The sequence below is a fragment of the Furipterus horrens genome, unplaced genomic scaffold, assembly GCF_987537825.1.
Source record: "Furipterus horrens unplaced genomic scaffold, mFurHor1.1.pri manual_scaffold_7, whole genome shotgun sequence".
NCBI lineage: Eukaryota > Metazoa > Chordata > Mammalia > Chiroptera > Furipteridae > Furipterus > Furipterus horrens.
The window spans coordinates 141,431,683-141,459,669 of NW_028327177.1; the positions used below are offsets into that span (position 1 = coordinate 141,431,683).

At 64.4% G+C, this 27,987-nt stretch overlaps 1 protein-coding gene across 1 annotated transcript; it reads left to right on the top strand.

Moving 5' to 3' along the window:
- Positions 1 to 1,173: 1,173 nt before the first annotated feature.
- On the top strand, positions 1,174 to 27,737 carry TEX264 (testis expressed 264, ER-phagy receptor). The gene is made up of 5 exons (XM_090284837.1): positions 1,174 to 1,241; positions 3,162 to 3,453; positions 12,190 to 12,411; positions 23,967 to 24,135; positions 27,157 to 27,737. Exons 2-5 carry the CDS (start codon positions 3,196 to 3,198, stop codon positions 27,447 to 27,449), a joined length of 942 nt encoding a protein of 313 aa, XP_090140963.1. The 5' UTR covers positions 1,174 to 1,241; positions 3,162 to 3,195; the 3' UTR covers positions 27,450 to 27,737.
- Positions 27,738 to 27,987: the final 250 nt, after the last annotated feature.

A 27,987-nucleotide genomic window follows, 5' to 3' on the forward strand; every position in this document is an offset into this window, starting at 1 on the left:
GCGGGTACGTGGTGGGAGGCAGGAAGGTGCGGGGTGGGCTCCGCCCCTGACAGCCCCCGGGGCGGGGCGGGAGGGGGGGAGGGAATTAGACGCACGCTCGTTGCCATGGAGACGGGCGCGGGGCAGGCCTCCGCCTCTTGGATCCCGCGCGCACGCGCCCACGACCACGGCCACGTCCCACCGCGAGAGGGGGCGGAGCGAGCGTGCGCGGCTGGCGCGCGCAGGCTCCGCGACTGAGCCGGGAGCCGCCTGCGCGCATCGGCGTCCGCGGCGGGTGGCCGCTGAGGTGAGGGCCGGGCTGGAGGAGATGCGTTCCGCTGGGACAACCTCATGCGCCCCGAGGGCTTGGGACTCCCGTCCGCCCGGGCGCGGCCTCAGGGTCCCCCGCGTCCCCTTCGCGACCCCCGCGGTCCAAGCTGCTCTTTGTATCTGACCCGCCCGCCACTGGCCATGACCAGGTCCGAGGGCCGAACCTTGGACCGGCCCTGCCACCCCCGGCCGCCCCCCACCTCGCAGCGGGTGCGGGGCAAGTCCCAGGGCAGTTGAGCCGGAGGGGGGGGAGGAGGCGGAGCCGCACTTTTAACTCCGCCCCCGTCTCCGGAGGCCGCGCCTCGCCTCGCCGCCTGGGCTAAAAACTTTGGTGTCTCTTAAGTTGCGCTCGTGGCTGAAAAGAAAGGGGCTGGGTAGCTATGGACGCCGCGCGGCTGAGCACCGGGTAGATGGAGCCGAGGCTGGGAGGCGGCGTCCCCGTCCCGCTGGCGCCCGCGGCGGGGCCCTTTAAGGGCCAGCCCGCCGCACTGAGCAGCTCCAGGAAGCCGGCGAGACAGCCGCCCTGACGCTCGCGGGGACCGGCCGGGGGCGACCGTCGCGGGGCCTCGAGCGGGGGCCCAGCGTGCCCGCGGTCCGCGGCAGGGCCGTTTCGGGGCCAGGTGCGGAGGCTGGAGCCCTCCCGGAAGCCGGCTCCGAGATCAGGGCCCTGCCGAAGAGCTGACTTGGTGAGGCCGAGTGTGGCTTCTGATGTCCCCAAGGGGACCGAGGACGTGGTGAGGGCGCAACCTGGTGATGGGGGGAGTTCTCCCAGAGGCCCCAGGCGCGGGGGCGGGGGCTTTCCCGGCGAAGGGAGCCCCGGTGCCGGCTCAGGCGTCATCTTCTCTCTGCCCCCCAGCACTGGAGCCCCGGGCGTGCTCAGCCCCTGCCGCGCCGGATGCCGTGAGCTGCTAAAAGGGAGCCTGGCTTTTCAGGTGAGCCTCCCCAGCCCTTCTTCCCCCCGAGTATGGCGAAGCTCTGGGCCCCAGCCCCACCCCCTTTTCCGAGGCTTCAGGAGGGGAGAGGAAGAGAAGGTGGGAACTAAGTTCCTTCGAGGGGCAGGGAGTGTGCGGCCCGGCGGGAAGCGCGCAGAGACGGCCGGCCACTCCCTAGACGACTGGGCGAGCCAGACCCGGACCGCCGGCTGCGCGCCTGGGCCGCAGCGACGCGCAGCCTGGAGGGGACGCTTGGGCTTTCCGGGAAGGCCTGCCGCGAGGGCGGGCAGAGGAAGTGGGAGAGGGGCCTGGAGTCGGGCGGCCGGGGTCCCTGCCTGCTCGCTCCTGCGTGACCTTGGGCAAGTCTCGTGACTCTGACCGCTTGTTTCCTGGCGCTGTCTGCCTTGTGCTGAGGCTCAGTGGAGTCGCTGTGCTCCAGCAGTTAGACAACGCGTGGCACATAGTGAGTGCTCAGTGAAAGATCCGTCGTCGTCGTCATCATCAAAGCCGAGAGAGTGAAACTAACGGGAGGCAGGGAATGCGCCCCAACGACGGGGCTGCTGTGGGGGCAGGAGCGGCGTCGGGGAGGAGAGCCGTGCGAGACCCCCACTGCCACGGCACCAAAGGGCGAGGGGTTCTCGTTGCCACTGTGGGCGCATCGACTCCACAGACGGTGTTTCAGCCAAATACGTTGACGCCCAGAACCCACAGGGAACACATGACTCCCCAGAGCTGAACTTCCCATAGGACTGAAGTGTTGGCCTTCAGCTCCCAAAACTTTTTTTATTTTTAGAGAATGGGGGAAGGAGGAAGAGAGACATCAGTGTGTGGTTGCCTCTTGCGCGCCCCCAACTGGGGACCTGGCCCACAACCCAGGCATGTGCCCTGACTGGGAATCAAACCGGTGACCCTTTGGTTCGCAGGCCGGCGCTCAATCCACTAAGCCACACCAGCCGGGGCTCAGCTCCCAAAACTTGTAAATTGTAAATATTTGGGGTCACATGCTTCCCTTCCTCTGAGCTGGGGTGTGCTTTCCCCAGCGCCTGAGCAGGAACCCTTTGCGTGAGGGTCAGACCTATGCCCCAGGGCAGGCAGCGTGTGGACCCCAGGTGTGGTCCCCCCAGGCCAGCACCCCTCCCTTCGGGGATAGAACAGGCCAGGGATGAGTGTCTGACTTCTCTCCCTGTTGTGTCCCCACTAGCAGCCTTCCCCCTCCTTGCTCTTTCTAATCTATGGGCCAGAAGAGTGGGATGAAGTGGCTCACGTCTGGGGAGTGTAACCCTGGACTTTGCTCCTGGTCTGCTCTGGTCTCTGGTTCTGGGTGGGTGAGCTTGCTGTACAGCAAGATTCCTTTGCCCTGTGTGCTCAGCAAAGGAGGCTTTCCTACCAGTCTTCCTGCAGCAGGTTACCCCCTGGGGTTTTGCTCCTCAGGGAGTCCCTGTTTGTCACTAAGAGTTTGCCCCCCGGGCACTTGCCTGTCCTCCCTTGGGCAGTGGCCCCTGAGGCTTGGGGAAGCTGGGCAAGTGGTGTGGCTTAGCTGTGAGAAGGGAGAGGCATGTGGGGGGAGGTAGGCAGACTGACCGAGGGGGGGAAGCTGGTCAGGGCTGGGACTGTGTCCCTGGCTGACTCCCTCTTGTGCCCTTTATGACTCAGTTTCCCGAGGTGTGACCAGGGCTGGCAGCTGACCTGAGAGCCTCAGTGATTGTAGTTAAGAAATAAGGACGCTTGTGGCCTCAGTCATCCTTGGTAGCTCCCTTCTAGGTCACTGTGTGTGTAAACACCTCTGGCCACGCCTCCTCCTGGGACAGAGCACCCGGGGCAGGAGCAGGGCTGAGCTGGGGCCAGATCTGGCTGGCGGGCAGGTGGGGACGTTGGTCAGGGCAGACTACCAGCCTCCTGGCTCTTCTGTCTCCTTTGCAGCTGCCTGGGGGTGCGGCACGGGGGGCACAGAGCCATGTCGGACCCGCTGCTGCTGGGCCTCATCGGGGGCCTGAGCCTGCTGCTGCTGCTGACGCTGCTGGCCTTCGCCAGCTACTCAGGACTGCTGGCCGAGGTGGCCGTGAGCGCCGGCTCGCCGCCTCTCCGCAACGTCACGGTGGCCTACAAGTTCCACGTGGGACCCTACGGCGAGACGGGGCGGCTTTTCACGGAGAGCTACAGCGTCTGCCCCCGGCTCCGCTCCGTCGCTGTCTACTACGACAGCCCACACGTGGTAAGGCGCCCCGTGCCCTGGCTGCACTGCCGCCCGCCGCCGGGCATGGGGCAGGGCTCGTCGGGGTAGCGGCACATTGGTCTCGGAGGAAGCAGTGGGGGAATCCGAGCCGGCCCTGCACATCGCTCTCTGGGCCCAGAGCTCACTCCAGAGGTGGCCTGGACTTCTGGGCCCTTCTGGAGTGTGTGCTGGTCCTCTCCTCGCCCAGGTCTGAGTCCCCTGTCTCGAGGCTACGCATGGACCCCTTAGCCTCTGCCTGGGCTTGGGTCCCTGCCTCCTCTCCTTGCCGTCCCTCCCTCTTGTGTCCCCATTTGAGGCTAGTGCTCGAGGGCCAGGCCTTTCAGACCCTGGCCCGTGTGTGGGGTCGTAGCGTGTTATTTCAGTGCCGGCCCTCTTCGGGCCACCGCTGTGGTGGCAGGCTCTCCAGGGCTGACAGCGGGCCCTGGGCATGAGACTTAGAGTCCCACCCCTCCAGCCATTCTGGTGACCCTTGGCCCAGTTACCAGGCATTACTTTGGACATCAAGCTGCCTGGTTTGGAGGGAGCCTCGGGGGGCGAGAAGAGCCGGGTGAGCTGTTCAGAATGCCTAAGACGCCAGGGTCAGAGACTAACCAGCATCATTGGCACCCTGTGGGCGTCCGGCTGTACTTGCAGCTTGTAGTGAGTCAGGGCTCACCAATGTGGCCTCTTACCATGCCTGGGTGGTGCCCACAGCTGCATGGGCTGGCAAAGGGTTCTCCAGCCTCCAGCTCTGAGCCTTGGCAAACCAGGCATCTGGAATCCCCAGCTCTGGTTTCCTTGCCCGGAGAATGCCCGTGGGCGAGGCTTATAGCCTGCCCATTGTGCCCTGACCAGGCCTCACTGGGGGTGTGCTGACTCCCTCCCTGTACCGGTTCTGCTCAACACCTGCACTCTGGAGATGAACAGATGGGGCCCCGCCCTCAGGAAGCTTCCTGTGGTCGGCAGGTCAGCCCGCACGGATGAAATGGCCGGCAAGGCAGTGCTCAGTGCCCACAGAGCTTTAGAGCTGCGTGCTTGCAGGACGTGCGGGCAAGTCTGTGGGGAGGCGCCCAGGTAGGTCTCTGCTGGGCCTTCCGCCATGAGTAGAATTTCTTTCTGCCTGGAAGGGGCCCCTGGCTGAGGGGTCTACAGTAGCCAAGGTCTGCAGACGATGGCAGCAGTGTGGCCAGCGGATCTCCGGTGTTCACGGGGCCGGGCAGTGGGCGGTGAAGGTGCAGCACCATTCGCCGCCTGCGATTTAGGAAGCTCCCTGGACGGCCTGCGGAGGAGGGAAGGGGATGAGGCAGAGGCAGTGAGGACACGGGGTTGCGCCCTGGTGAGGGGACATGGCCTGGTGGAGGGATAGTAGACATTGAGGTTTCAAGGTCACGTGGCTGGGATTTGGCACTAAGTGGGGATCAAAGCACTGGGACCCCAGTGAGCTGGGGCAGGCCTGGGGGAAGCTCCTGGACATGACGCCCAATCCCCCTCTGCTCCCCCCCCACCCCTGTGGGGGTCTCTTGGGTAAGTCCCTGCCCCTCCTGCCACATCTGTCCAGTTGGAGTCCTCCAGAAGGCCTCAGTGGGAGGGAGGAGCGTCCTTGCTGCTTCCTCTCCCATCGGCTGGTCTGCCCGGTCCCAAAGCCACACATTACCTCTTGAGCTGAAGGTGCGGATTCCAGGACAGGAAGGGCAGCAGGGTCAGTGCTGGAGGCTGGTCCAGGGGAAAGTGAGATAGAAGACCCCTGGCACGTGGCACTGTCACATAGCCTCTGCGTCCAGCCGCTGCCTCCAGGCAGCCTACCTACCATACAGCCCTCCGAGAGGTGTAGTAGACCCCGTGGGCCACCAGAGTTGGCTGGGTACGGCATGACTTGGGTGCCAGTTTGGGGACCATGCCCTGGGTGTACAGCCTGCAGGCCAGCATTTTGGGGTTCTGGTTCTGTCTCTTCACTGTCCTGCTGTGTGATTTTGGGCAGATCGCATCACTTCTCTGAGCCCCCATTTCCTCATCTGCAGAGTGGTGTTAAAATACCCGCTTCATCACTCGGCCGGCAGGAGTTATATTAAGTGACATGGTGAGGCACTCACCTGTACCTGTCCTCTGTAGGCATTTAACAGCAACCACAAAAAAAGATGGAAAAGACACCCTTGCCACTGAGGTGTGCTGAAGGCTTAGGCTGAGTGCTCGTGACCCAGGCCTAACCCAGGGCCTGTGGACATTTGGCCACACAGAAGATGACCGTCTAGGTCAGCGGTTCTTTGGGGATCGAACGGCCCTTTCACAGGGGTCGCCTAAGACCATCGGAAAACATATATAGTTACATATTGTTTTTGTGATTAATCACTATGCTTTAATTATGTTCAATTTGTAACAATGAAAATACATCCTGAATATCAGATATTTACATTATGATTCATAACAGTAGCAAAATTACAGTTATGAAGTAGCAATGAAAATAATTTTATGGTTGGGGGTCACTACCACATGAGGAGCTGTATTAAAGGGTCACGGCATTAGGAGGGTTGAGAACCACTGCTTTATGTAAAAGTGGCCCCTCTGCTGTCCCTCCCAGTCCTGGGTCACTCCAGAAAACCCCTGTGTCCCCATTCAGAGTTGGGTCACATCCTGGCACCTGGATGTGTCAGGGATGCTTAGTGCCCGCCTACTCTGGTAGCTGGCCAGTGAGTGCCTGGCAGAGCTCCCAAAAGGTTCTGGGAGCGCCAGCCCTCCCGGTGACATGGCCGTCCGTCGCGCAGACCTCAGGCCTCTGGGCCCGCACCACTGACGCTGCAGAGGAGGAGACAGCAGGGCAGAGAGCAGGAGGTGGGGTCCCTGTCTCACACAGTTCACGCATACTCTTTTGTTTCTGTCCCCTAAGTATTTGTGCCACTCTGTGCTGGACACTGGGGCACTGTGGGGACCAAGGAGCCCAGCCTTCAGGCCTGAGCTCTCAGGATGAGGGCACGGGGGAGCCTGGAGGAGAGACCCCGTCCAGTCCGGAGGAAGCCTAAGCAGCCATGCTTGGTGCTCCAGAGGCCGCTGCCCCAGCAGTGGCCAGTATGGGGCCCTGCTGTGGGTCCCAAAGGAAGGGACGGGCTGTGGAGTGAGCTGTTGGAGCGTCCTGGACCACTCTTCCCCCCTCCCCAGCTCAGCACAGCGGGGCCCGGAGGCTGCCTCCCTGTGAGTGTCCGCAGGAAGCGAGGCTCTTTCAGGCTCAGCCAGCAGGGCAGTGAGTGACCCGCTGAGAGGCGGCCACCTGGTGTGCACGCTGCCCACCGCCCAGGAGTGTGGCCTGACAGCTCCCAGCCACGCCCCTTCCAGGCCCCAGCTCCTGGCTGGGGGGGCCAGGGCAAGGCTGGTTCCTGAGAAAGGCCTGGTGAGGCTCAGCTGGGGTGGCTGTGGGCACAGGACGTGACCTAGGAAAGGGCACCGTCAGGGCAAGATCGCGGTGACTGCCGAGGACACGGTTGTATCAGAGGCTGCTGGAGCATCTGTACCCTCGAGCTAGGTAGGGAGGTAGGTTCGCTTGTGTCAGGCCGCCAGCCCTGTGTTCTGGAGTCTGGATGGGAGGGGCTGCAGGGCCCGAGCCGGTGGTTCTTGGGGGCAGGAGGAAGGAGGCTCTTCTCCAGCCCTGAGGGCCCTGGTGGAGGTGGGGAGAGGGAAGAGGGAGCACATGGCAGGAAGTGGACAGCCCCTGGCTGTGGCTCATAGGTGTCACTCTCCCTCCAGGGCCCAGCATTTGTGGAGTGTGGCCATTCCTCTTCTAAGTTTTGGGGTGGGGGAAGGTTTCTAAAGTCGGGCACTGATCTGTCATCCCTCCCTCCTACCAGAGTGCACGTGTGCACACACATGTACACACACACACACAGATCCACTTCTGCCCTGTCCTTGTGTAGCTAGAGAAGGATCCTAAGTGCTGTCCCGCAGCCCGGCTGGGAGCCTGGGGGTGGGGGAGTGAGGGTGAGCTGGGAGGACCCTCTGCACGTCACTAGACGCTGCCTGGCTATGGCTTATGGACAGGCCCTGGTGGCTGGGCTGCTGTCCCCGTGCCCACGGGTCTGTCCTGTCTGCCATCCTGGCCCTCCACCTCCTACCACACCCTCTGCTGCTGCCGCCTCCACTGCTGTGTTTGGGGCTTAAGCAATATGCCCGCCTACCTGTGTGGGGAGCCTGGCGAGGCATGTGGGGCGGGGCAGCCGGTTCAGTACGTGGCCAAGGCCCAGGCGGGGGTGCTTGCTGCGGGCATGGGGTGGGCGGGGCAGCCAGCGGTGCTCGGGCGGTGCTCGGGCTCTGCCGCTCCTGGCTAGGCTGCCTGTGAAACGCCTCTCGTCCCCAGGCCACCGAGAGTCAGCCGGGGCTCACCTCGTCAGTAGGCGCCAAGAAGGGTAAGGGCTCTGGCTCGGGCTTGTCAGAGCTTCTGTGAGTGGGGAATGGGGCCCCTGCCCTCCTCGGAGGCGCTGAGGTCGCCCGGAGCCTGGGAAGGGGTGACAGAGTAGGATCTCCCAGGTTCAGCCCTGAAGTAAGGGTAAGGGGGGCATGGGCGGGGCTGGTGTTCCGGAGGGCTGGGGCCATCCCCGTTCTGCGTGACGGTTTTTAGACAGAGGTCAGGCCTTTGCTCCACAGCTGGATCATTGTGGGGGGGGCAGCCCTGCAAAGGCAAGCACCTCTGCCCAGCAGCGCTGCCTTCAGACAGGAAGGAGAGGTGGGGTCTGCGGGGAGAGGACTTTGGGTTTGAATCAAGGCTTCTTTTGGCCTCCAAGAGTCCCTGTCTCAGGGTTTTTGGTTTTTTAGGGGACTAGATAGTAAGGACAAGGCCCAGTGCCCAGCCCCTCGCAGGTGCTTAGCACTCGGAATCCACCCCAGCCTCTGCGGGCCTTGTGCCTCCTGGGACCTTGTACTGCTAGGGGCCCTGCGTCTGGCCGGGGCCCCTGCAGGAGGCGCAGCGCGGGGAGAAACCCTTGTGCAGCCGTTCGGGCCTGGCCTGTTTCTCGGGCTCCCGTGTGGCCGTGGGCTGTTTGGCACATGTCTGGAGGCAGTCTGCCTGGGGTCGAATCCTGACCCCATCACTGCCTTGCTCTACGACCTTGGCAGAAGAGCTTTGCTCTCTGGGTCTCAGACACAGAGTTAGTAACAGGACCTACTGCACAGTGAGGTTTGGGTAACGAACCGGTGCGTGGAGGGCAGCACCTGGGGCGGGGTGTTGAGCACCTTGTCAGGTGTCCGCTGGTGTGGGGATTATGCCTGGGGGGGGAGAAGAAGCCTGGAAGGCTTCTAGGTGGGAGCTTCCAGAAAGCATCTAGACATCCCCCGTTTCAGGTGGGCATCCTGCTGAGGTACGGGGTTCTCTCCTCTGGCCTGGGTGTCTGTGTGGCCCATGCCCTGACTAGTGCCCACCCCACTGTGCCTTTGGGTGCCAGCTGCTCAGGACCCAGGAGGACCAGCCAGTCCGCTGTCCACCCTGCTGCCGTGGCAGGTGCAGCTGCTCTGTCCCCTGGGGCAGCTGAGCAAGTGCAGGGCAGTGCCCTGCTCTTCTTGCCATGGGCAGCTCCAGGCTGGGTGGGTTGCCCAGGCACGAGCCCGGGCAGCCTCTGGGCCTGGGAGTGGCAGGCAGTGCTGCTGTCCTGGTCATGTTATACAGGTTGTGGGCCTGGGTCCGGCCATGTCTGCTGAACCCGGGCTCTGGGTTTGGTCGGAGCCAGCAGACACCATTTTTCCTTCCTGGTTCCTGCAAGATAATCAGTCCTGTCCACTTTCCAGACACAGTGAGGTCTTGGCCAGGCAGGGGCCTTCTCTTCACTCTGGCCTCTCGGCGGGGTCAGCAGGATACTGTGAGGCCCCTCCCGAAGGGGCAGTGGGGCCAGTTGGGACCCGGAAGCTTTAGTTCAAAGCAGAACCTAAGTGTGAGTTTGCCGTCTCACATACAATACCAGGACTCGGGGGGCCTCACCGCCCAAAGCAGAGGCTCCTCTAGTGTCCTCACTGGGGGGCGGATTCTGAGTGGGCCTGCTTCCACCCAGAGTTGTGGTGGGGCAGCTCCCTGGTGTGCTCCTTTGCTGGTGCTAATGCTCCTCTTCTGGACACAGGTACCCAGAGAAATGAGTGACGTGGGGGGAAGGGAGCAGGCAGATGGAATTGGGAAGCCCAGGCTGACCTACAGCCAGGCCCAAATAAAGATGTTGTATTAAACTCGGGGAGGGGGGGGGTTCTAGCCAGCAGGGCACTCCCACCTCCTGGGTCCTTTATTGCCTCAGTGGGCCGTTCCCTGGAGGTGGGCCTGCGCTTCCCCTGCTCCCAGACCAGCCCGCCTTAGGGCCTGTCTCGTCTCCGTGCTCCAGCCTGGTGTGGGGCAGCTTAGCTGGGCGTGAGCTTGCTGGGGAACCTCCTGGGCTGCCCCTGTGTCACTGGCCAGGGCAGGGGAGGGTGCAGGAAGTGTCCTCACTTGTGGGCTAGAGGGGATGCTCAGGCAGGAAGGGAGCACCTGCGCCCCCAACACCTCTAGGATCTCAGGAGCCCCGTCTCCGGTCCTGTGGCAGGAGCTCCTCCTCCTCCGAGGTCTGGGGAGGGGAGGCTTGTTCACGGGGCGGGTTTGCGTGCGCACGTCTACGCATGTACTTCCCGTGTGTGTGAGATCACGGGAGAGGCCGCCAGTTACAGTGTAGCCCGGGGCGCTCCCTGCAGGCATGTGGAGCCAGAGAGCAGGGGCCGCTGCTGGGGAGCAGTAGAAGACTTGAGGGGAGTGGAGCTGAGTCTCACGGGGTGGGGGGAGGTTCCCAGGCAGAAGGGGCTCCCGGAAGGCGAAGAAGGACATTCCAGGCAGAAGGAGTAGCTTATGCAAGGGCGGGAAGCACGGGAGGGTGTGGCATTTATGGGGTGCTACAGATCGTGCCATGTGGGCCTTGCGGGGTGCGGTGGGAGAGGCAGCTGGCAAGACGGGCTGGGCCAGAGCCTGGACATGTCCCTCCCTCTGCTGCTCAGACACTCGGTGGATGAGCTGCTGAGTGATCCCAGGAAAGACCCTAGGACCCAAACCCAGGTGGAGAGGAGAGGGAGGGACCTCCATCCGCTTTGCCACCCAACCTGTACAGCACAGCATGGGTTGCTGGGGTCAGGAAGGTGAGGCTGGGCTTTGCCGCGGGCACTGACCCTGCGAGAGCCCCCGCCCTCTGGCCTCCCCCAAGTCCTGGCCTGCGAGTGGGGCGCTGGCACCACCTAGAGACAAACGGTGGAACTGCAGCGCCTCTGCCTGGCTGGGTGGGAGAGGCGTCGGGCAGGCAGAGACCTGCCCGCCCTGCAAGGCCGACTTCAAGTGCAAAAGCGTTCCCAGCACCGTGTGGGTGTGGGCGGTGGGGTGCCACTGAGTCACCCTCAGAGGCTCCCCAAGAGGGTGTTCAAACGCGAAGGACGGGCAGGGACGAACTCCGTGTCCAGAGGTTCGGGTGGATGGGCATTCTAGGCCACGGGACACGTCCTCGGCCTGTGCTGTAGCTGCTAATAACCGACAATTGCAGAGCGCTTGCTGGGCGCTGGACTGGGCCAAGGCCTCATGTGAAGTGTTCAATAGGACAGCTCTGGAAGCAGATGTCGGGGAACTGGGGCCCCAAGGGACCAAGGCACTTGTCCAGAATCACGTGACTCAGGGTTCACACTCAGGCCTGCCTCTTCCCAGAAGCTGTGGTCCTGACCACTGCACCATGTTGCCGGCCACTAGAGCCCTGAGCTAGGTTTAATGACATAAGATTTGCAAGGGGCCAGAGCCACAGAGAGCTGGGGTGACCCCCAGGGACTGTGTGGAGGTGAGAGCATGGAGCCAGTGCCCAAGCGCCAGGCAGAGGGAAACGCCAAGGACAAGGCTGGGGTGGCCAGAGTGGGGCTGCAGAGCATGGCTGAGAAACCCCCGGGGGGCAGCTGATGGGCTTGAACGAGGCCAGGGGAGGGGCCGAGGCACGAACCAGTGCAAGTGACTTCACCATGCTGCGAAGCTGGGCTGGGGAGAGGACAGAGGGAGTTTAAATTTAGGGGTCAGTGGGCCTGCGCCCAGGTGTGGAGGAAAACCGGGGACTGAGGTCTGTGGTGACTCCGGTTCAGGAACGTGTACCTCTGGGGGCCCAGCCCAAGAGCCCGTGCAGACTCAGGTGGCGGGAGGTGAGGCCCGCCGGAGCCCCTGGCTGCTGGGAGGAGAAGCAAGTGCTGGGGTCAGGCCTAGGAAGCGGGGACCCCCAGAGGCACCCCACCTGGCTGGGCTCTGTGGGAGCCAGCGGGGAGGGGAGCAGAGTGCAGTGCAGGCCCTAGGGGCCCAGAGGGACTCGGAGGGGCACCCAGCGTCTCAGCTTGGCTGGGAAGGGGCGGGGTCTGGGCTGGAGAGGCGGTCGGGAGGCCGGGGTGGTGGCCGCTGGCCCTGCCTGGGGCGCGGGGAGGAGGGCCTCACACAGTTTCCGCAGCAAACCAGGCTCAGTGCCGTCGCGCTTCCTGCAGCCCGGGCACCAGCAGCGTGGGGCTTGGCGTGTGGCTGGAGGGGTGAGTGAGGGGACGGGTGCGTCCCACGGCAGGGTGCTCTGGGCCGGGCCACCGGCCGGTCCCTCCAGGAAAGCGGTTTTCTCCGTCCTGGTGTCTGAGGCTGTGTGGCCCGTTGGGGCTGGTGGCTCTGCCAGGCCCGAGTGGGCTCAGAGCCCAGGAGGAAGAGACTGGGGGGCCTCCTTCCTCTTCCCAACACGTACACCCCTGCTGTCCCTCCAGGTGCCCCCCGAGAAGTGCCGCTGTGCCGTGGGCAGCATTCTGAGTGAAGGTGAGGAGTCGCCCTCTCTGGAGCTCGTCCAGCTCTACCAGAAGTTTGGCTTCAAGCTGTTCTCCTTCCCGGCGCCCAGCCACGTGGTGACCGCCACCTTCCCCTACACCACTGCGCTGTCCATCTGGCTGGCCACCCACCGCGTGCACCCTGCCCTGGATGCCTACATCAAGGTGAGACAGGCCTGTGTGTGTGTCGGGGGCAGGACGGGGCAGCCGGGACTCGGGTGGAAGCGGGGAGGCCTTGCGGGCTGGGAAGGAGAGGGGGGTGTGGGGAGGGCCGCGCACGGGGCTCCTGTGGAACAGGTGTGTGTGGAGGCAGGAAGATGGGCAGGGGCTGCTGGCACCCCTTCCAGAGGCCCGAGGCCGAGTGTGGGCCCCGGCGTGTCTGGTGCAAGTGTGAGGAGCCCGTTCAGAAACCTGGCCTGGTCAGTCTAGCTCGGGCTTGGACCAGAGACATCCGTAGTGCCCAGCCCCCACTGCAGACTCAGAGAGATGGCCAGGCCCGCCCTGTCTCCGCAGTGCTGGAGGCCTGCAGAACACGGCCTGAGGCTCCTGGCGGCTGGCAGGCCCCAGGTATCCACGGGTGGGCTGTGGCCCTGCCCCTGCGTGGCCCACGTACCTGGTGCCCGAGCCCAGGACGGGGCAGCAGCAGCAGCAGGCCTCACCCCGTCAGTTCCTGCCCCGGCCGTCAGCAGTGCTGGAAGCCCGCCAGCCAGCCACCGGAGATCCGACGGGATATCTGTGTCCGCAGAGGGTTTTCTTAACCTCCCCTGTTCAGCATCCCTCCTTCTCTAAAATCCTTTGTGAACCCGGGTGCTAGAGCAGTGACCCCAGTTTGGGCCCAGAAGTGATGATTTAATCACCTGTTCAGCTTGTGTGTGTTGCGTGTGTGTGTGTTAGGTGCAGTGCTGGGCACGGTGTGAGGTGTTGGTGCAGGGAACAGGCCCTTACAGTGAGGTGTGGGGACAGGTAACGTCGGACAGGGGTGGGACGCGTGCCAGGAAAGCGCGGGGTGAGCCAAGGCCCGGGACCAGCTTGGAGCCAGGGGTCAGGGACAGCCTCTCAGAGGAGTGACCTCTCAGGCAGAACCTGTGCAGAGCCTTGGAAAGGGGGCAAGCGGGTTCTGAGCGGTGCAGAGGGAGAGCGTGGCGGGAAGTCACGGGGTTGTTCCAGCAGGTGAGGGACGGGACCTGAGCCCTGTCTGCACCAGACAGGCTGCCCCCGCCCCGGGCAGGGGGGCGCCGGTCGTGGATAATGGGGATTGTCATGAGTCTGAGTGTGAACGGACTCGGTCAGGGACCGTAGCTATAGAGAGGCAGGCAAGGGTGGGGATTTCCTGTCTATTATTTGGGGGGTGGGCAGATGGATTTGGGGTGGTTTGGATGTCGGGGAGTGAGGGAGTGGGAGGAGTCACCAGGCTTTGGTCCCCTGTGGCCCAGGCAGAGGCGCACGTGTTCGGTGGTGCTATGCACTGAGATCTGGGGAGCTGAGGGCGGGCCTGGTTTGGGGGGCAGCCAGTGCTGTGGGCTGTGTCGGGGTGTAGAGTCTGGAGTTCAAAGAGGGCTGGGCTGGTGGGTGTGTTTGGGATCAGGAACCTGCCGACAGCAACTGTCCCGGGGACACCCTGTGGGAGCACAGGCTGTGCAGAGGCCGCGGCCAGTGTGGCTGGGGTCCGGGCACAGGACAGTCAGCAGAACGTGAACTTGGCGGGTGCGTAGGAACCCAGCGGCTTTGCTCTTTGGGCAAAGGGACGGGGCCTCGGTGGTGGACAGGGAGCCCACGTCTCGAGGCTCAGGGGGCACAAGATTCCGGGTCGGGGCTAGGAAAGAGTAGCAGGGCCCCTGGCTGGTGGCCGTGGCCTTGATGGTCGAGGACAGAAGAGAAGAACAGGAGGGCTGCTGGTGCAGCGGGCAGGGGCACAAGAGGATGGGGTAGCTTTCTCTGGGAGCCGGGGGTGGCAGCCAGAAGGGTGCTGGCAGGATATATGTGCCTGGGGGTGCGCTGAGGCGGAGGGGCAGGTAGGGCAGAAAGTGGGGAGTGGGCTGGTCATGAGGCCGGCAGCATGTCTCCTGGGGGTGGGGTCGCCCAGCTCACCCTGGGAAGGGCTGGCGTGTGACGGCTCTGGTCCTGTGTGTCACCCTCTGCCTGGAGGGCCAGCCTGGGGGAGCACCCCCGGGAGAGGCTTTCTGGGTCCCAGGCCTCAGAACAGCACACACAGCATGTGGTGTGGTGGCGAGCGGCTCAGCCACCACAGCCTTTTTCTGGCTTCAGGGTGTCTATTTTTAGGCACCTTTGTCCAAATTTCCCTGCCCCTGACAGCTTCACAAGTTCCCTGGTTTTGACGTCACTTCTTTGATGAAAGCCCTTCTTCCTCCCTCCTCCTCCTCCCACCCCCCCGAGCCGGTCAGCTGTGCTCTGGGCTTGAGCTGAGGGGGTCGGGACTGGGGCAGGGGGAGTACTGTCCCCCTTCCCAGCCTGAGAGATGGGAAAGCCAGGGGTAGAGGGGAGAGCAGGGGTCTTCTCCAGGGATGTCTGTGTGACACGTGGGGCCCAGCCACCAGCGGGGCGAGGAATGCCAGACTGCCCACAGTGGAGTGCGGCCCCAGTGTTCCCCTGGGTGCTGGAGGGGGGAGTCTCTCTGCCCCCGTGTTTGGCCTGATCTGGCATCTTGGAGAACAAAGCCAAGTGACAGGTGAGGAGGGGGCTGGCTCTGTATTGGGTCTCAGCTTGCCCTGGACGGAGGGCGCTTCTGTACCTGTCGCAGCCCTGGCGACAGAGAGGAGAAACAAGAGCGCTCCCTCCCACGCCAGCCCTCAGCCCCCCTGCCCTGGGGCCCAGGAAGGGAGGCTGCTAATGAGGCTGAGCTCTTCTGACACTCAGCCCTGACAGACGGCTGCCTTCAGCCACACGCGCCTGTGCATGGACGCACCCCTCCCTGGCTTCCCTCTGGCTCTGAGGCTGGCTCCGCTGCGGAGGCGCTGCACGTGGGATGACAGAGGCTTTGGCTTTCTGTTTCCTGACGGCGGGTGGCGGGGAGTAGTCTCAGAGCGCTCTGGCAGGTGCACATGGGCCTGCGCCTGGGGCGGGATTGGTCTCATAGGACAGCAAGGGCCTTGAGGGTCACTGTGAGGAACCCGCAGAGAACCATTTGTAGGCCTCGGGGGGTTCCGGAAGGGCGGCCAGACCCCAGCTCTGAGGTCAGTGCGGCAGCCCCTGGCTCGCTGGCCGGCCTTCCCCAGCCTGGCCGGCCTTCCCCAGCCTGGCCGCCCGCCCGCTGAGCTGTAAGGCTGGCACCCAGCCTTCCTTCACGGAACGCCCTGGGCTCCCGCGGGTGGGCGCTGCGGGGCAGCGTGCGGGCGGGGGCCCTGTGTACCATGTGACTCGGTCTCAGTGGGCGGTGCCCCAGCTTTGCCAGGCCGCCCCACCAGAGTCCAAGGAGGCGGCCTCCGGGCAAGAGGAGAGTGCCGCCTGACCCCAGGAAGGGGCGCCTCCTGGCGGCTGTAGGAGGGGACTGGGCTTCCTTGCAATGGCAAGGCCACAGAGGAGACGAGGCCCAGATGTCAGCCCAGAGCAGTGGAAGAGGCCCCCGAAGTCACCGCAGGGTGGAGCCAGTCCCAATGAGAAGGTCGGGGCGCACGGAGCAGACAGGACTGGGTGAGGTGGGATAGTGTGTGCGTGGCCCCCCGGGCTCTGCACCTGGCTCCTGTCTGTCTGCGGCAGGTGTCCGGGGAGGTTACTGCGGTGTGAGGCAGTGGCCAAGCCCCCCTGTGCCTGACTTCCTGTCAGCAGGACCCATCATCTCCATAAACCCCGTCCTCGGGGCCTCTGCTCTCTGGGAGTTTTCAGGTGGCGGGTCCTTGTGATGCTCGGGCATCTTTGCCCGAGTTGGGGGAGGCACAGGACGTCGTGCAGGTGGGGGATGGTTGGCTGGGAAGTGCCGGCAGGCCCTGGGGGTCAGACACTGGCGCTTTCTCCATAGAACCGGAGAGGAACTGGGGGGACGGAGAGGGGGGGCAGCGTGTAGTAAGCCCGCAGACAGGTCTCGTTTGCTCGGTCTTTGCATACTACGTATTGAGCTGAGCAAAATGCCGCTCACCCAACACCTCCGACACACCAGTTTGCTGAGTGCTCTCTAGGCCTCGTCCCAGGTTGTCACGCACCCAGAGTGGCCCTCGGCCAACGTTAAGAGTGACAGAAGAGGGAAGCGGTCTGGCAGTGGGCAGGGAGCCCTGACCGAGGCTCTCAGACTGCTCTCAGCAGGAGCCTGGGGGCCGGAAGCCAGGGCGGGGCTTCACGCGGACCCTCACCTGCTTCCCCTGGAGTGGCTCCGCCTCTGGTGTCCCAGCCAGGTGGCCTCAGGCTTCTGTTGGGAGGAGTCCATGACGACACTGAGGTGCTGGGAGGGCCTCCCTTCCGGAAAGTACAGCTTGGAACCCTCTCCGATTGGCTCAGCAAAGGTGATGGGCGTGAGGGAGATGACCCCCGGTTTTACATCCCCCTGGGGCAGCCTCACCGGGATCCCCACCTCCAGGGCCCTCCTGCTCACATGCGTCCTGGCCCCGTGGTCTGGCGCCAGGGGCAAAGGGCGGGAAGAGCCTGGCCTGGCCGCTGTCCCGGGCGCAGGGAGCAGTTGCTGCAGGTGCCCACCTGGGCCTCCAGGGCCAGCTCACCCGCCAGCGTCGCCACCTGCCCCAGCTCAGGGAGGAGGGCGTTCTCAGCAGCGCCAGGTCTTGGGGATGAGTGACAAGCCCCCAGACCTCTTTCGCCATTGAGACCCCCAGCCCACAGGGCTTTGCCATGCCTAGGCTGGGGCTGGTGGGAGCAGGGGCGGGGAGGAAGGATGGGATGGCTTCCCTGGGAAAGGCGAAGCGACCTTGGGGGGGGGGGTGGCATTTGGGCTGAGCTCGAAGGATGGGCAGCGTGCTCCAGGTGGGAGGGCAGGGTAGGTAGCGGCACCTCGGGCACGGCCTGTGGACCCACCACGGCTCGCGTGCAGGGCAGGAACAAGAGTTCGGGCCCAAGAGATGAGGCTGCGTCCTGTCGGCACTAGGGTGCCCCTGGTGAGTTAGAGCGAATGAGTGACATGTCCAGGCTGGACTTTGGGACGGGGCTTGAGCACGGGGAGGGAGGAGGGAGAGCTAGAGGCCATAGCCTGAACGAGGGAGCAGAAGTTAGCTGAGAGGAGCAGGTTCCCCAAGCTAAGAGGCGACCCCTCCTCCCGCCACGCCCCAGCATGATGAGATGTGGGGGACCCATGGGAGGCCAGGCCTCGCCCCTCCGCCAGCCCGGGCCCTGGAACCTACTCCTCAGCCTCTCTGGCTTCACCTCCCCCACCCCCCTACGCCAGGACCGAGCACAAAGCCAGCCTTTGCTGGGGCGGGCGTGGGCGCCCCTGCTCTCGAAATACCAGCTCGGATGTGGCAGCTTGGCAGCCCTGTAGGACCCTGGGGGCTGAGGCTTTTCTGGGTGGTGCTGTGGGGCTGGGCCGCCACCAATCCAGAGGGAGGCTTCTTCCCCAGGCAGATGGGACCTACCCAGGGAAAATTCTGTTGCTCTTCTCCAGAAAGCTTGGGGTTCTGGGAAAAAAGAGGGGAGAGATTCCAAGGAGGGGGCTTGCCCTCCAGAGCAGAACAGCTCTGCCGGTCAGCAGTGCCCTCGGATAAGGAGAGGCTGGCTGTCCAGTTATGACAGAAGGGCTCCCCTGAGGGCCCTGGGTCAGAGGGGACACCCCCTCTCCTCTTCATCGCACTGGCCCACCTGGCCTTGCCCTCTGGCTCCCAGGGCCGTGGCTTCGCGGCTCCATCTGCACCAAGCAGCCTGCTTGCTGCTGGGTCCTCAGTCAGCAGCATTCCGCCAGCTCATCCAGAGGCCCCAGTTCCCCGGCTGTACAGGCACCGCAAAGAGCAGCTGGTCCTGCAGAGGGGCCTGTGGAGCCCGCCCTGGCACGAGGGTCACCTGGGAGGCCGCAGTGGAAGAGAGAGTGGTGGGGGCCAGGACTGAGCCCCCAGCCCCCCAAGGGCTGCTCACCCCCTGCCCTCCAGCCCTGCGGCCCTGCCCCCAGGGGCTCGGAAGGCAGAGCAGGGCTGAGAGGCGGTGGGGTTGGCCATTTGGGCCCCGGGGGTCCACCAGGTACTGGGGGGCTTAAGGGCTGCTGTCCCCTGTGCCTGCTTAGAGGGAATCCCCCTCCCCTGCTCCTCAGTGCCACAGCCCACGCTGGTCTCTGCCGCCCCTGAGTGCCCCCCTGGGCTGCCCAGGAAGCCAGGGCCTGGGTGCAGGAATGTGAACAGAGGTGTAAATTGCAAGGCCGGCTGCCGCCCGAGGTGCAAATGAAAAGCCTTCAGGCGGCAGCCGCAGGCACAGCAGGCTGGGGTGCCAGGCGCAGCGACGCCTCCCGCCCCCGCCCCGGCCCTTTCTCTGCCTTCCCCAGGCTCCTGCCCAGGCCGCCGGCTCCTCTCCCGCTGGGGTGGGGGGCCTAGGTCAGCCGGGGCGGCCCCGGCCCCAGGAGGGCCTTTAGCTCCTGCTCCCGGTGGGCCTCCTTGCAGTCTGACTGGCGCACAGAAAAGCGTGCTGTGCATTTGTCAGTTTGGTGGCCTCGGCGCTTGTGGCCGTTTCTCTGCTGATTCTCTTCTGGTTTCCCAAGTACACAATCGCCTTACCTTTAAGTAATGGTCACTTATTCATCCTTTCCAGGTCCTTGCTACTTTTGAGACCCTCTGTCTCACTCTTTATCTTACTGTTGGGGGCGCTGAGGTCCAGAGAGACGCTGGTCCAAGGCTCTGGGTCCTGCCTGCAGCTCTCTGCCCCTCCCGCCCTCTCTCTGGCCTCCCTGGCAGCCCCTCTCAGCCCTTGTCCCCTCTGCTTGTCGTTTTCAGAGCCTCAGGCCCTCCTGCTGCGGGAGGGGAGGGTGCTCACCAGCCCTTCTTCAGGCTCCCCACCCCCACCCCGCAGTCACCTCCTGCCCCACCACAGCTGTAGGCTCTGGGCCAGAGGCCCTTGGATGGCCCCGTGCAGATGAGAGGGACCAGGGAGAGGGAAGCTGGCAGGAGTCCACGGAAGAATAATAACCCCGTGCCACCTTCCAGTGGCAGCCCTGCCACGCCCCTCCCGTCACTTGGCATCACTCTGCACGTGCCACGCAGACCAGCTGCCTGAGGGGCCTCCGGGCCGAGCCCCCAGTTGCAGGGACTGCTGTGTGCAGGCGGGTATGCAGCGGCGTCTGTATAATTAAAAATGAGCATGCCTCACTTGGCCCACTGCGGCGATGCCGCCACCCCGGGTGGCCTGCCACAGCTGTGTGCCGGCTGTCCACCCTGGTGCGGAGGGACGGGCCGACGGGGCAGCGCAGGCTGGACAGGGAGGGCCAGGGCCCCTCCACCCAGTGAGGCAGGAGGTGAGGGGCTGTGACTGGGTACAGCTCTCGGCCCTCCATGGGCCCAGCGCCCAGGTGGGAGACGTGCCTCCGTCCTCGGCCCGCACCCATCGCCTCGTCCTTTTGGGGATTGGAGGTCAGTTTGCTCTGAGCAGACCCAGCCTTGAGGCATCCTGGGAGTGGGATCTGCCCTGTCTCCACCCGGGCCTGCCCTCAGCCGAGATGGAGCATTACAGGAGGGCAGCTCAGGTCGGTCTCCCCCCCCCCCCCCGCCCCCCCGCCCCTGCCCCAACTCAGTAAGAACTACCAGTGGGCACCGCGGGGCCTGTGAGCAACCTTGGCTCAGCAAGGCAGCCTGGCCTCTTTGCTGGGACCCGGGGCTGCGTGGGCTGCACACCTGCCCCCACCCAGGGTGAGCAGCCCCTGGGGCGCGGAGGAAGTGTGGTGTGTCCCCAAAGTGGCCGGGGCAGCCTGTGTGTGCTGCTCTCTCCCTTGCCTGCCAGCACTCCTGGGAGGTGGGCCCGTGGGAGCGCAGGGTGCTGGGGGGGTGGGTAGTGCCGGTAACTGAGGTCTCCTGCAAATGCCTGTGTCACCGGTGGGGTCCCTTGTCCCCCAGCTTCTGCCTGTGGGAGGGAACCCTTGGCGGTGTGTCTCAGGGACGAGAAGGCGGGCGTCCAGTTTCTACCAGCTCCTGGTGGCACCTTGGCCTGATGAACTGGCTTCTTCCTGTTGGATGGGGAGGAGGGCGACCGCTGCCTCTCCCACCTTGGCGGGGGGCGGGGGGGCTTGTGGTCCCCTGGGGTCTGTGTGTGGAGTGGGTTACCCTGGGTTGTGGCCGCGTCCGATGGCCAGTAGCTTCAGAGGCCAGAGCAGGTCCCCCGTCCCGGGGATGCTTCCTTGAGCCTCTGGCCATCAGGCCTGTGGGAAGGGGTGGGCCGGGGCCGGGAGGACTTCAGGCCCCTTTCCCCAGCAGGACCAGCCCAGTGTGCCGTTGACCCGGTGTCCTTGGCTCTTGGCAGCCTGCTCTCTGAGGGCTCCCTGGGGCTGGCTGAGGGAGAGGCAGCTGCCCTTGCCTTCCTCCACTGGTTTTCCAATATTTACCAGCTCACCAACAAGCTGCCGGGGCCACAGCTCCTGCTGTGCAGCCAGGGCCTGAGTGCTGGCCCTGTCTGCTCAGACGCTGTGCCTGGCTGGGAGAGAAGGACCTCGTCCTCTCGGCATGATCCCGTAGGGACAGGGCGTTTGGCTAGTCCCGTCCTTCCCCTCCGTACCCCGCCGCCACTGGGCTCTGTGGCCCAGTGGGCAGAGCACGGAGAGGAGGCTCCCAGGAGAGGCTGCAGGGACCCCTCTACGCTGCCCCTTGCCTGCAGGCCTGGGTTGGGAGTCTGTGCCTCTGCCTCCCTCATGCCCCGGAATGAATGCTGGCAGGACCCAGCAGGCGTTGAAATGATTTGGGGCTGAGCTGTCAATGAGATTTTAATTAGCTCCACACCTCCCTCCAACAGGGAGTGCCAGGGGCCTCCAGGTGGTGGGGGTCGGCAGGCCAGGCTGGGCTTGGGTGTGAGGCTGCCCCTCCAGGGGCCCGGGGGCAGGCATGGGCACTGGTGCTCCCTGCGTGGGAAGCTATGAGGGGGAGCGCTGGCCAGGGAAGGAGGGACTGCATGGCCAGGCCACTGTCTTCTCTCCCTCATCTGTCTCCCCTGCTCCTCTGTTCTCCCCGTGGCTTTGAGATGAAGGCGATGGCAAGGATGGAGGATGCAGTTTCCATGGCAACAGGGCCGTCCACAGCCAGGCAACTTCAGAGCTGGGCTCTCCGGGAGGCGGCAGATGCGCAGAGCAGCCGCTGAGCTGCCTCCTGCCTGCCAATGAGGGGGCTGGCAGAGCAGGTGGCTAGGGGGCTGCCTGGTGCTGCCCACCCTGGTGCCCAGCTTAGAGAGGAGGCTGTAAAGAGCCCCCATCCCTCTAGCATCCCCATTATTTCCAAAAGGGAAGCTAGGCAGTCTCAGGTGTTGGCGAGGGTTGGGGTAGGGCACCACTGTCCTTGGAATTTCTGGATGAGCACAGGCTCTGGTTCCTGGGAGCATCCCCAAAAACCAGCTGTCCATAGGCCTTGAGAGATGGGCCACCAGGTAACTGATGGTCACGAAGGCCCCTTTCTGTGGTCCCTCTGAATGCCCAGAGCGTGGAGATGCTGGGAAAGGCCATGTCCTGATGGGTTTGGGGCCCTTTCCCCTTGTCTTCTCTCTGTATACCAGGGAATGACCTGGACCTTCAGGGAGCCACCCAGGCCTTGGTGACATGGCCCCCTTCACTGAGATGTGCCCAAGTTTGGCAGATGCCTGCTGCCAAGTGCTGGTATTTGAAGGGTCCCAACGCCTGGTAGCTCCTGTTTCTCGGTGTGTCTTGTCCAGCCTCCTGCAGAGGACCAGCGCTGGGGAGTGTGGGGGTGGGACAAGCACAGGTGGCCACAGTGTGGTCAGAGGGGACAGGAGCTCGGGGCACTGGCTCACTGCATGGCCTGGAGAGCGCCCAGGCTGGCAGAAAAGATTGGGCTCCAACTGTTAAAAATAATGACCATCCTTCCCTGACCCTGGAGGTGTCGGGGTTAGGGCGTCCCACTCTGTGTTTGAGCACCGGAAGACTTAGGACCCAAGGTCTTGCCTGAGGCCCCCGTGGAGTGAGAGGCTGAGCTGCAGTGAGACCCTCAGTCGGTCGGCCCGCACCCCAGCCTCCAGCAGGCTGCGGAGGGCCCGGCTGGAGGAGTCTTCCAGGCTCCCTCCTCCCTCTCTGGCTCCCTGGGCAGCTCGGTGTCAGCCCGTTTCACTTGCTTTAACTGGAGGGGCTCCTCCACCAAGGCTCGGCCAGGCAGGCGCATAAGTGGGGCTCAGGAGTGGCCTCTCCCCGCTGCTGCTACGTCTCTCATTACTGCTAAGTGGAAGGTTCATTTCAAAGCCCGGGCGGGAGCCGGCGGGTGCTAGAAATAGCCGTGCTGTGAAGGTGGCAGGTGAGCAGGGACAGGCCAGGGGCCGTGCAGTCAGTTTCGCGGGTAATTGTGCTCCGTCGCAGGAGGGGGCGCAGGCCCGGCAGCGAGCTGTGTCTGTACCCGCTTCCACCCGCCCTGGGGGAGGGGGAGCCTTGAGTCTGGGTCCAGCCGGAGTGGGTGGAGAGCCTAACTCAGGACTTGGGGCCCTATAATGTCCAGTGTTAGACCTACGTGCTCTGTGTGCCCCTCCAGCCTGGGGGTGGCCCCTCCCCCGTGTATGAAACTCTGGGCTCCAGTGCAGAACGGGCTGGGAACCAAACATGCCTGGTAGTCTCAGAGATTGGCACAGACGCGGGCTCGTGGGGGACCGAGAGTGGGGGAGGGTTTCGCTGGCCTGGGGCCCCTGCCCGGGGTTTGTCAGTAACGCATCTGTAAGGGCAGGAGCTGGAGGCTTCAGGGGCAGGGCGCCGGCCTCTCCCCGGGACTGTGGGTCCGTAGGTGTTGTCCCGGGGGAGAGGAGGTCGGGGCCAGGGAACCTGGGCTGGAAAGTCTGGCAGGTCAGACCTGGGCGTGGATGAAGGCCCCTGTCCTAGGGGGTTAAGCTTCATGGCTGTGTGAGACCAGTGCCTTTGGGGACAGCCTTTCGGTCCCAGATGTACACATGGGATTAGTGGTACCAGGCTCCTGGGCCCTTTCTATTTTATTTTTATTTTTTAATCCTTACCCGAGGATATGTTTAGAGAGAGGAAGAGAGAGAAAGAAAGAAATATCAGCCGGTTGCCTCCTCTACGTGTCCCAACCAGGAATCCAACCCACAACCTAGGCAGGCGCCCTGACTGGGAATTGATCCTGCAGCCTTTTGGGGCACAGGACGTTCCAACCAACTCACCCACCTGGCTAGGGCTCCTGGTCACCCCCCTCCTTTTTTTTTTAAAGACTATATTTATTTTCAGAGAGGGGCACGGGAGGGAGGGAGAAAAACATCAAAGTGAGAGAAATACATCAGTTGTTGCCGCCTGTACGTGCCCCTACCAGGGACTGAACCTGCAACTCAGACGTGTGTCCTGACCGAGAATCAAGCCAGCGACCTTTGGCCTTGCCGAACGACATGCAGCCTGCTGAGCCGCGCTGCTTGGGGCTCCCGGGTTGTTTGAGCACTTGTCCTAAGCACTCCTGAGTCCTCGGACCGCTGCCCCCTGCAGTGGGGGGCTCTGTGTGAGCCTCCCTCTGCAGGGATTCGGAACTTAGGGGGGACTGGGCAGGAGGCAGAGCTGGGCCCCTGGGGGGTGTGGGATAAACAACAGCTGGCCTTGGGGGCCCCTCGGGTGAGAGGCCGGCATAGGGCTCATGCCACCTTTGCTCGTCTCTGACAAGGAGCGGAAGCTGTGTGCCCACCCTCGGCTGGAGATCTACCAGCAAGACCGGATCTACTTCATGTGCCCACTGGCACGGCAGGGAGACTTCTATGTGCCTGAGGTGAAGGAGACAGAGCGGAGAAGCCGGGCACCTGTGGAGGCTGGTGACCCCCAAAAGGATGGCACAGGTACGAAGGGCAGGGAGCGAGGTGGGCTTGCGGGGTGCGGGCGAGGAGCTTCCTCCCGGCATGGCGGGCATCCAGGCTGAGCTCGGCCGTGTGGGAGAAGGGGCCCTGTCTGTGCGCCTGGAACCCACAGGCAGAGTCGCCTGTTCCCAGACACGCGGGGCCACGTAGGTGTGGGTCCATACGTGTTACCCCTGGCAGCACAGACGCCAAGGTTCTGCCCGACTCCCTTTGATGCCACAGGAGTGCCCTTGGAACACGGACCACAGACAGCTGGGTGCTCGTGGGAGGGGCTGAGGCTGCTCAGGACAGGCATCCCGTGGGTGGGCTCATCAGGAAATAAGACTGGCCCTGGGTCTGGAAGGTGAGAAGGGGAACAGGGTGTTCATCTGTCCCCCAGTGTGGGGCCCCGCCCAGAGCCAGCTGCTTTCTCCCTGCCGAGGAGCAAACAGAGCGCGGGCAGAGGGGCCGGGAGCTGTGCCAGCCCTTCCCCCAGAGTGAGCCCTCCTCCCCCAGGTCCAGCCCGGGCTCGCGTGCCTGCTCCAGCCCTGTCCGTGCCGCGGCCTCTTATGGCCGTGAGCTGTCCTCGGGGGTGCGGGGGACTGCTGGTAACCTCCCAGGTGGTCCCCGAGGCCCGACCCTCGGCCATGCCTGTGGGGCCACGTGTGGTCTGCAGGTGCGTGGTCTGAGCAGTGGCGTGAGCTGGGAGGAGAAGGGCTGTCCCTCCTCACCCCTCCTTCGGGAGACCCGCCCCCCCCCACCCCCCCCACCCCCGCCATCAGTCCAGGCTCCAGCAGACTGGGTTGTCCTGGGGAGGCACACGCTGTCCGAGGTGGGGGGTCTGGGAGGCAGCCTCCCCTCCCGGGGCCTGTGTCCAGCACAGCTAGCTTCATCTGCTGCTTAATTAGCTCCATGGGGCGCCGCTCCCACCTGCCCGTTGTGCCTGGCGGACACTCTTCAGTGCCCTGACTGTGGGCACAGGATGTGGCCCAAGGTCAGCAGGCCCGAGCAGTCCCCAGGGCAGGAGGGAGGAGCGCCTTGACCTTCTTTTGACTCCCCTCTGCTGCCTCTCCCCCGCTTTGGCCCGGCCGCCCACCCCCGAGCCTCCCTCCCAAGCACTGCCTGCCGGGGTGCTGACGGGCTGCTGCGGAAGCTCCCACGCCCCTAGCCCCGGCCTGTCCGCCCACCTGCCCACCCGCCTGCCCGCTCACTCCCGGCCCGGAGGCTGGGGATCGGCCCCCTCAGACAGACAGGCTGGCCCTGTCCCTGCTGCCTCCCTGCTGGGGCCCCTGCTGGGCTGGGAGGTGAAAGGGGGCGATCAGCCGCCTGCGCCTGTTACTGCCCTGATGCATTATTTAGCTTTAGAAAGGCGATGAGTATTTGATCTCCTTGCACTGGCCGGGGGTTAGCAGAGGGGGTGGGGACCGGGGTGAAGGTGGCAGCTTCACTCCCTGCCCAAGCAGCCCTGGGGACTGAGGTGGGTCCCGCTTCCCTGCCTTATACCTCTTTGCCAGAAATGCCCACATGTCCCCATGGGCTATCTTCATCCCAGCATGCTGGGCCCTGGGCTCCCTCTACTGACCACTCGTAGCTCAGGGTCTGGGAGAGGGGAGTTTCCATACCTGGGTCCCAGGAGAGCCCGCGGGTGGGCAAATGTGACAGTTGAATGGGGCCAGGGAGATACTGTCCCCTCTTTGCTCCTGTCAGGCCCTTGGGGCACTGATCAGCATTTAAGGAGCCAGAGTCCTGAGCCAGGGTCAGAGGGAATCACCCCTAAGTCAGGGCGTGGCCACGCTCCCGCATGCTGGGATGTCTGCACCCTGGAAGTGCCAGGCCGGGGCCCCAGCAAGAAGAGGGCCCTGGGCAACAGCCTGGCACCTCCAGGGCTCATACCACCTTGTCAGCAGGGCCCAGGGGTCATTTTCTCGGGCCCAAGGGGACCGGGGGAAGCAGACCCCAATGCCCCCACCCTACCCTAGAATCCAGCTGAGGCTCAGCGAAAGTTCCAGGCCAAGTCCAAATGCCAAGCAGCCCCCAGCTGTGCCTGGCTCAGGGCCTCATCGCTGTGGAGACGGATCTGGGGAAGCTGGCCCACCCCTCACCTTCCGTGTCGTTGGACAGCTGCCCCTCCTTGTCACAGAGGAGAGGAGGCGTTTCAGCCTTCTCTCAACCCGGGGGCCTGCACGCAGCAGGCCTGAGCTCCTCGCCCCTCCTTGCCACCCCCAGCTGCTGTCAGTGCCTTGGAGCCACGGAGAACAATGGAGGGGTTGCTCCTACACGGGGGCACGTGAAGGGCGGCTTGCCCGGAGCACACGTGGTGTGGGAGGAGCAGGCAGGGTGCATCCGGACCCTCTGCCCAGCTCAGAGCTGTCCCGGGCTCTCCGCCGCCTGCAGTGTGCTCTCATGGTCCTCTTCTGCCTTGTGGCCAGGGGTAGGGAAGGGCCCTTCTGGGGCCACCAGGCAAGGGGAAGAAAGCCCTGCCAGGGCGTCTCCAGCACCCTGCTCCGGCCTCCTCTGCACTCAGGCCCCAGCGCAGAGGCCGTGGCCAGCTGGCTTCCTGCGTGTGGCTGCTCCTTAGGGAGCCCCCATGGAGGGCGGGGGACAGGAGGGCAGGCTTCCTGGTCCATTCTGCCCCCCTCACGCCTTGTGGACCTTCAGCCCCTGGCCTTGGACCGACCTCTCCCCAAGCCTGAAATGGGCGGTGGAGGCGGGGCACCGCTGGGGTCTGTTCTACCCTCAGCTCCTCAGCTCTGGGCGGAGTGGTCCCTAATGGACTGTTGGGGTGGGGGAGGCACGCACGGTGGCTGCCCTCCCCACTCCCTCCGCCTCACTTCCTCTGCCCTCGTTGCTGCCTGTCGGGCAGAGGGCAGAGGGCAGCCGCGCTGAGCGTCCTGAGCTGGCGGGGGCTGCATTATTCATGAGCGCGCTGTGCGCCTGGAGGCGCTGGGCTGGCGGCGAGCTCTGTCCTCTCCCCGGAGGAGGGCGGGGGTCTGAGCTAACCCGCGCCCCCTCTTCCCCGCCCAGGAGCTGACAGGCTGAGTGAGGCGAGCTCTGTGAGCCTGGAGGTGGGTCCTGGCAGCCGGGAGACCTCAGCTGCCACCCTGTCCCCTGCAGTGAGCGGCCGTGGCTGGGACGACAGTGACAACCGGAGCGAGCACAGCTACAGCGAGTCGGGCGCCAGCGGCTCGTCCTTTGAGGAGCTGGACCTGGAGGGCGAGGGGCCCCTGGGGGAGCCGAGGCTCAGTCCTGAGGCGGAGCCCCCGGGGACTCCCAAGTGGGCCCGGGAGCTCAGTACCCCTGAGAAGGGCGAAGAGTAGCCCACGGCCCGTGGCTCCTCTGGTGCGGTCACAAGGAACTGATCAGACTCTTGAGCCCTCGTCCTCCCACCTTCTGGGCCCAGGCTGGGGCTGGGGCCTCAGGGGACCTCACTTCCACCGCCCTGGCCTCTAGCCAAGCCCTCTCCCCGCTGCCCTCCTGGCCCCGAGGCCAAAGGAGAAGGGACCGTTTCCTGCGCCCAGCCTGGGGCCGCCGCCTGTTACGTCTCTTTTCAGATTCACATTGGAGCTTCCAGGAACCAAAATAAAGCAAAAGATTTTCTTGTTTCACCTGGATCTTGGCTGTGCCTTTGTGTGTTCGTTCCACCTTGGGGAGCCCTGCACAAATAGGCTGGGAGTGGGGGGTGGGGAGCAGGAGGGTGGCCCAAGAAGAAAGGGGGCCAGCTACCCTGGAGTGGGGGAAGGATGAGGGCCCTGGAGGCCTTCCACTCCCTGCTTTGTGGCCCCAGTTGACAGCTGTCCTCCATTGCTGCTGCCCCAGAGCCCCCCCGCCCCCCGCCCCCCTGCAGCTGCTGGAGAG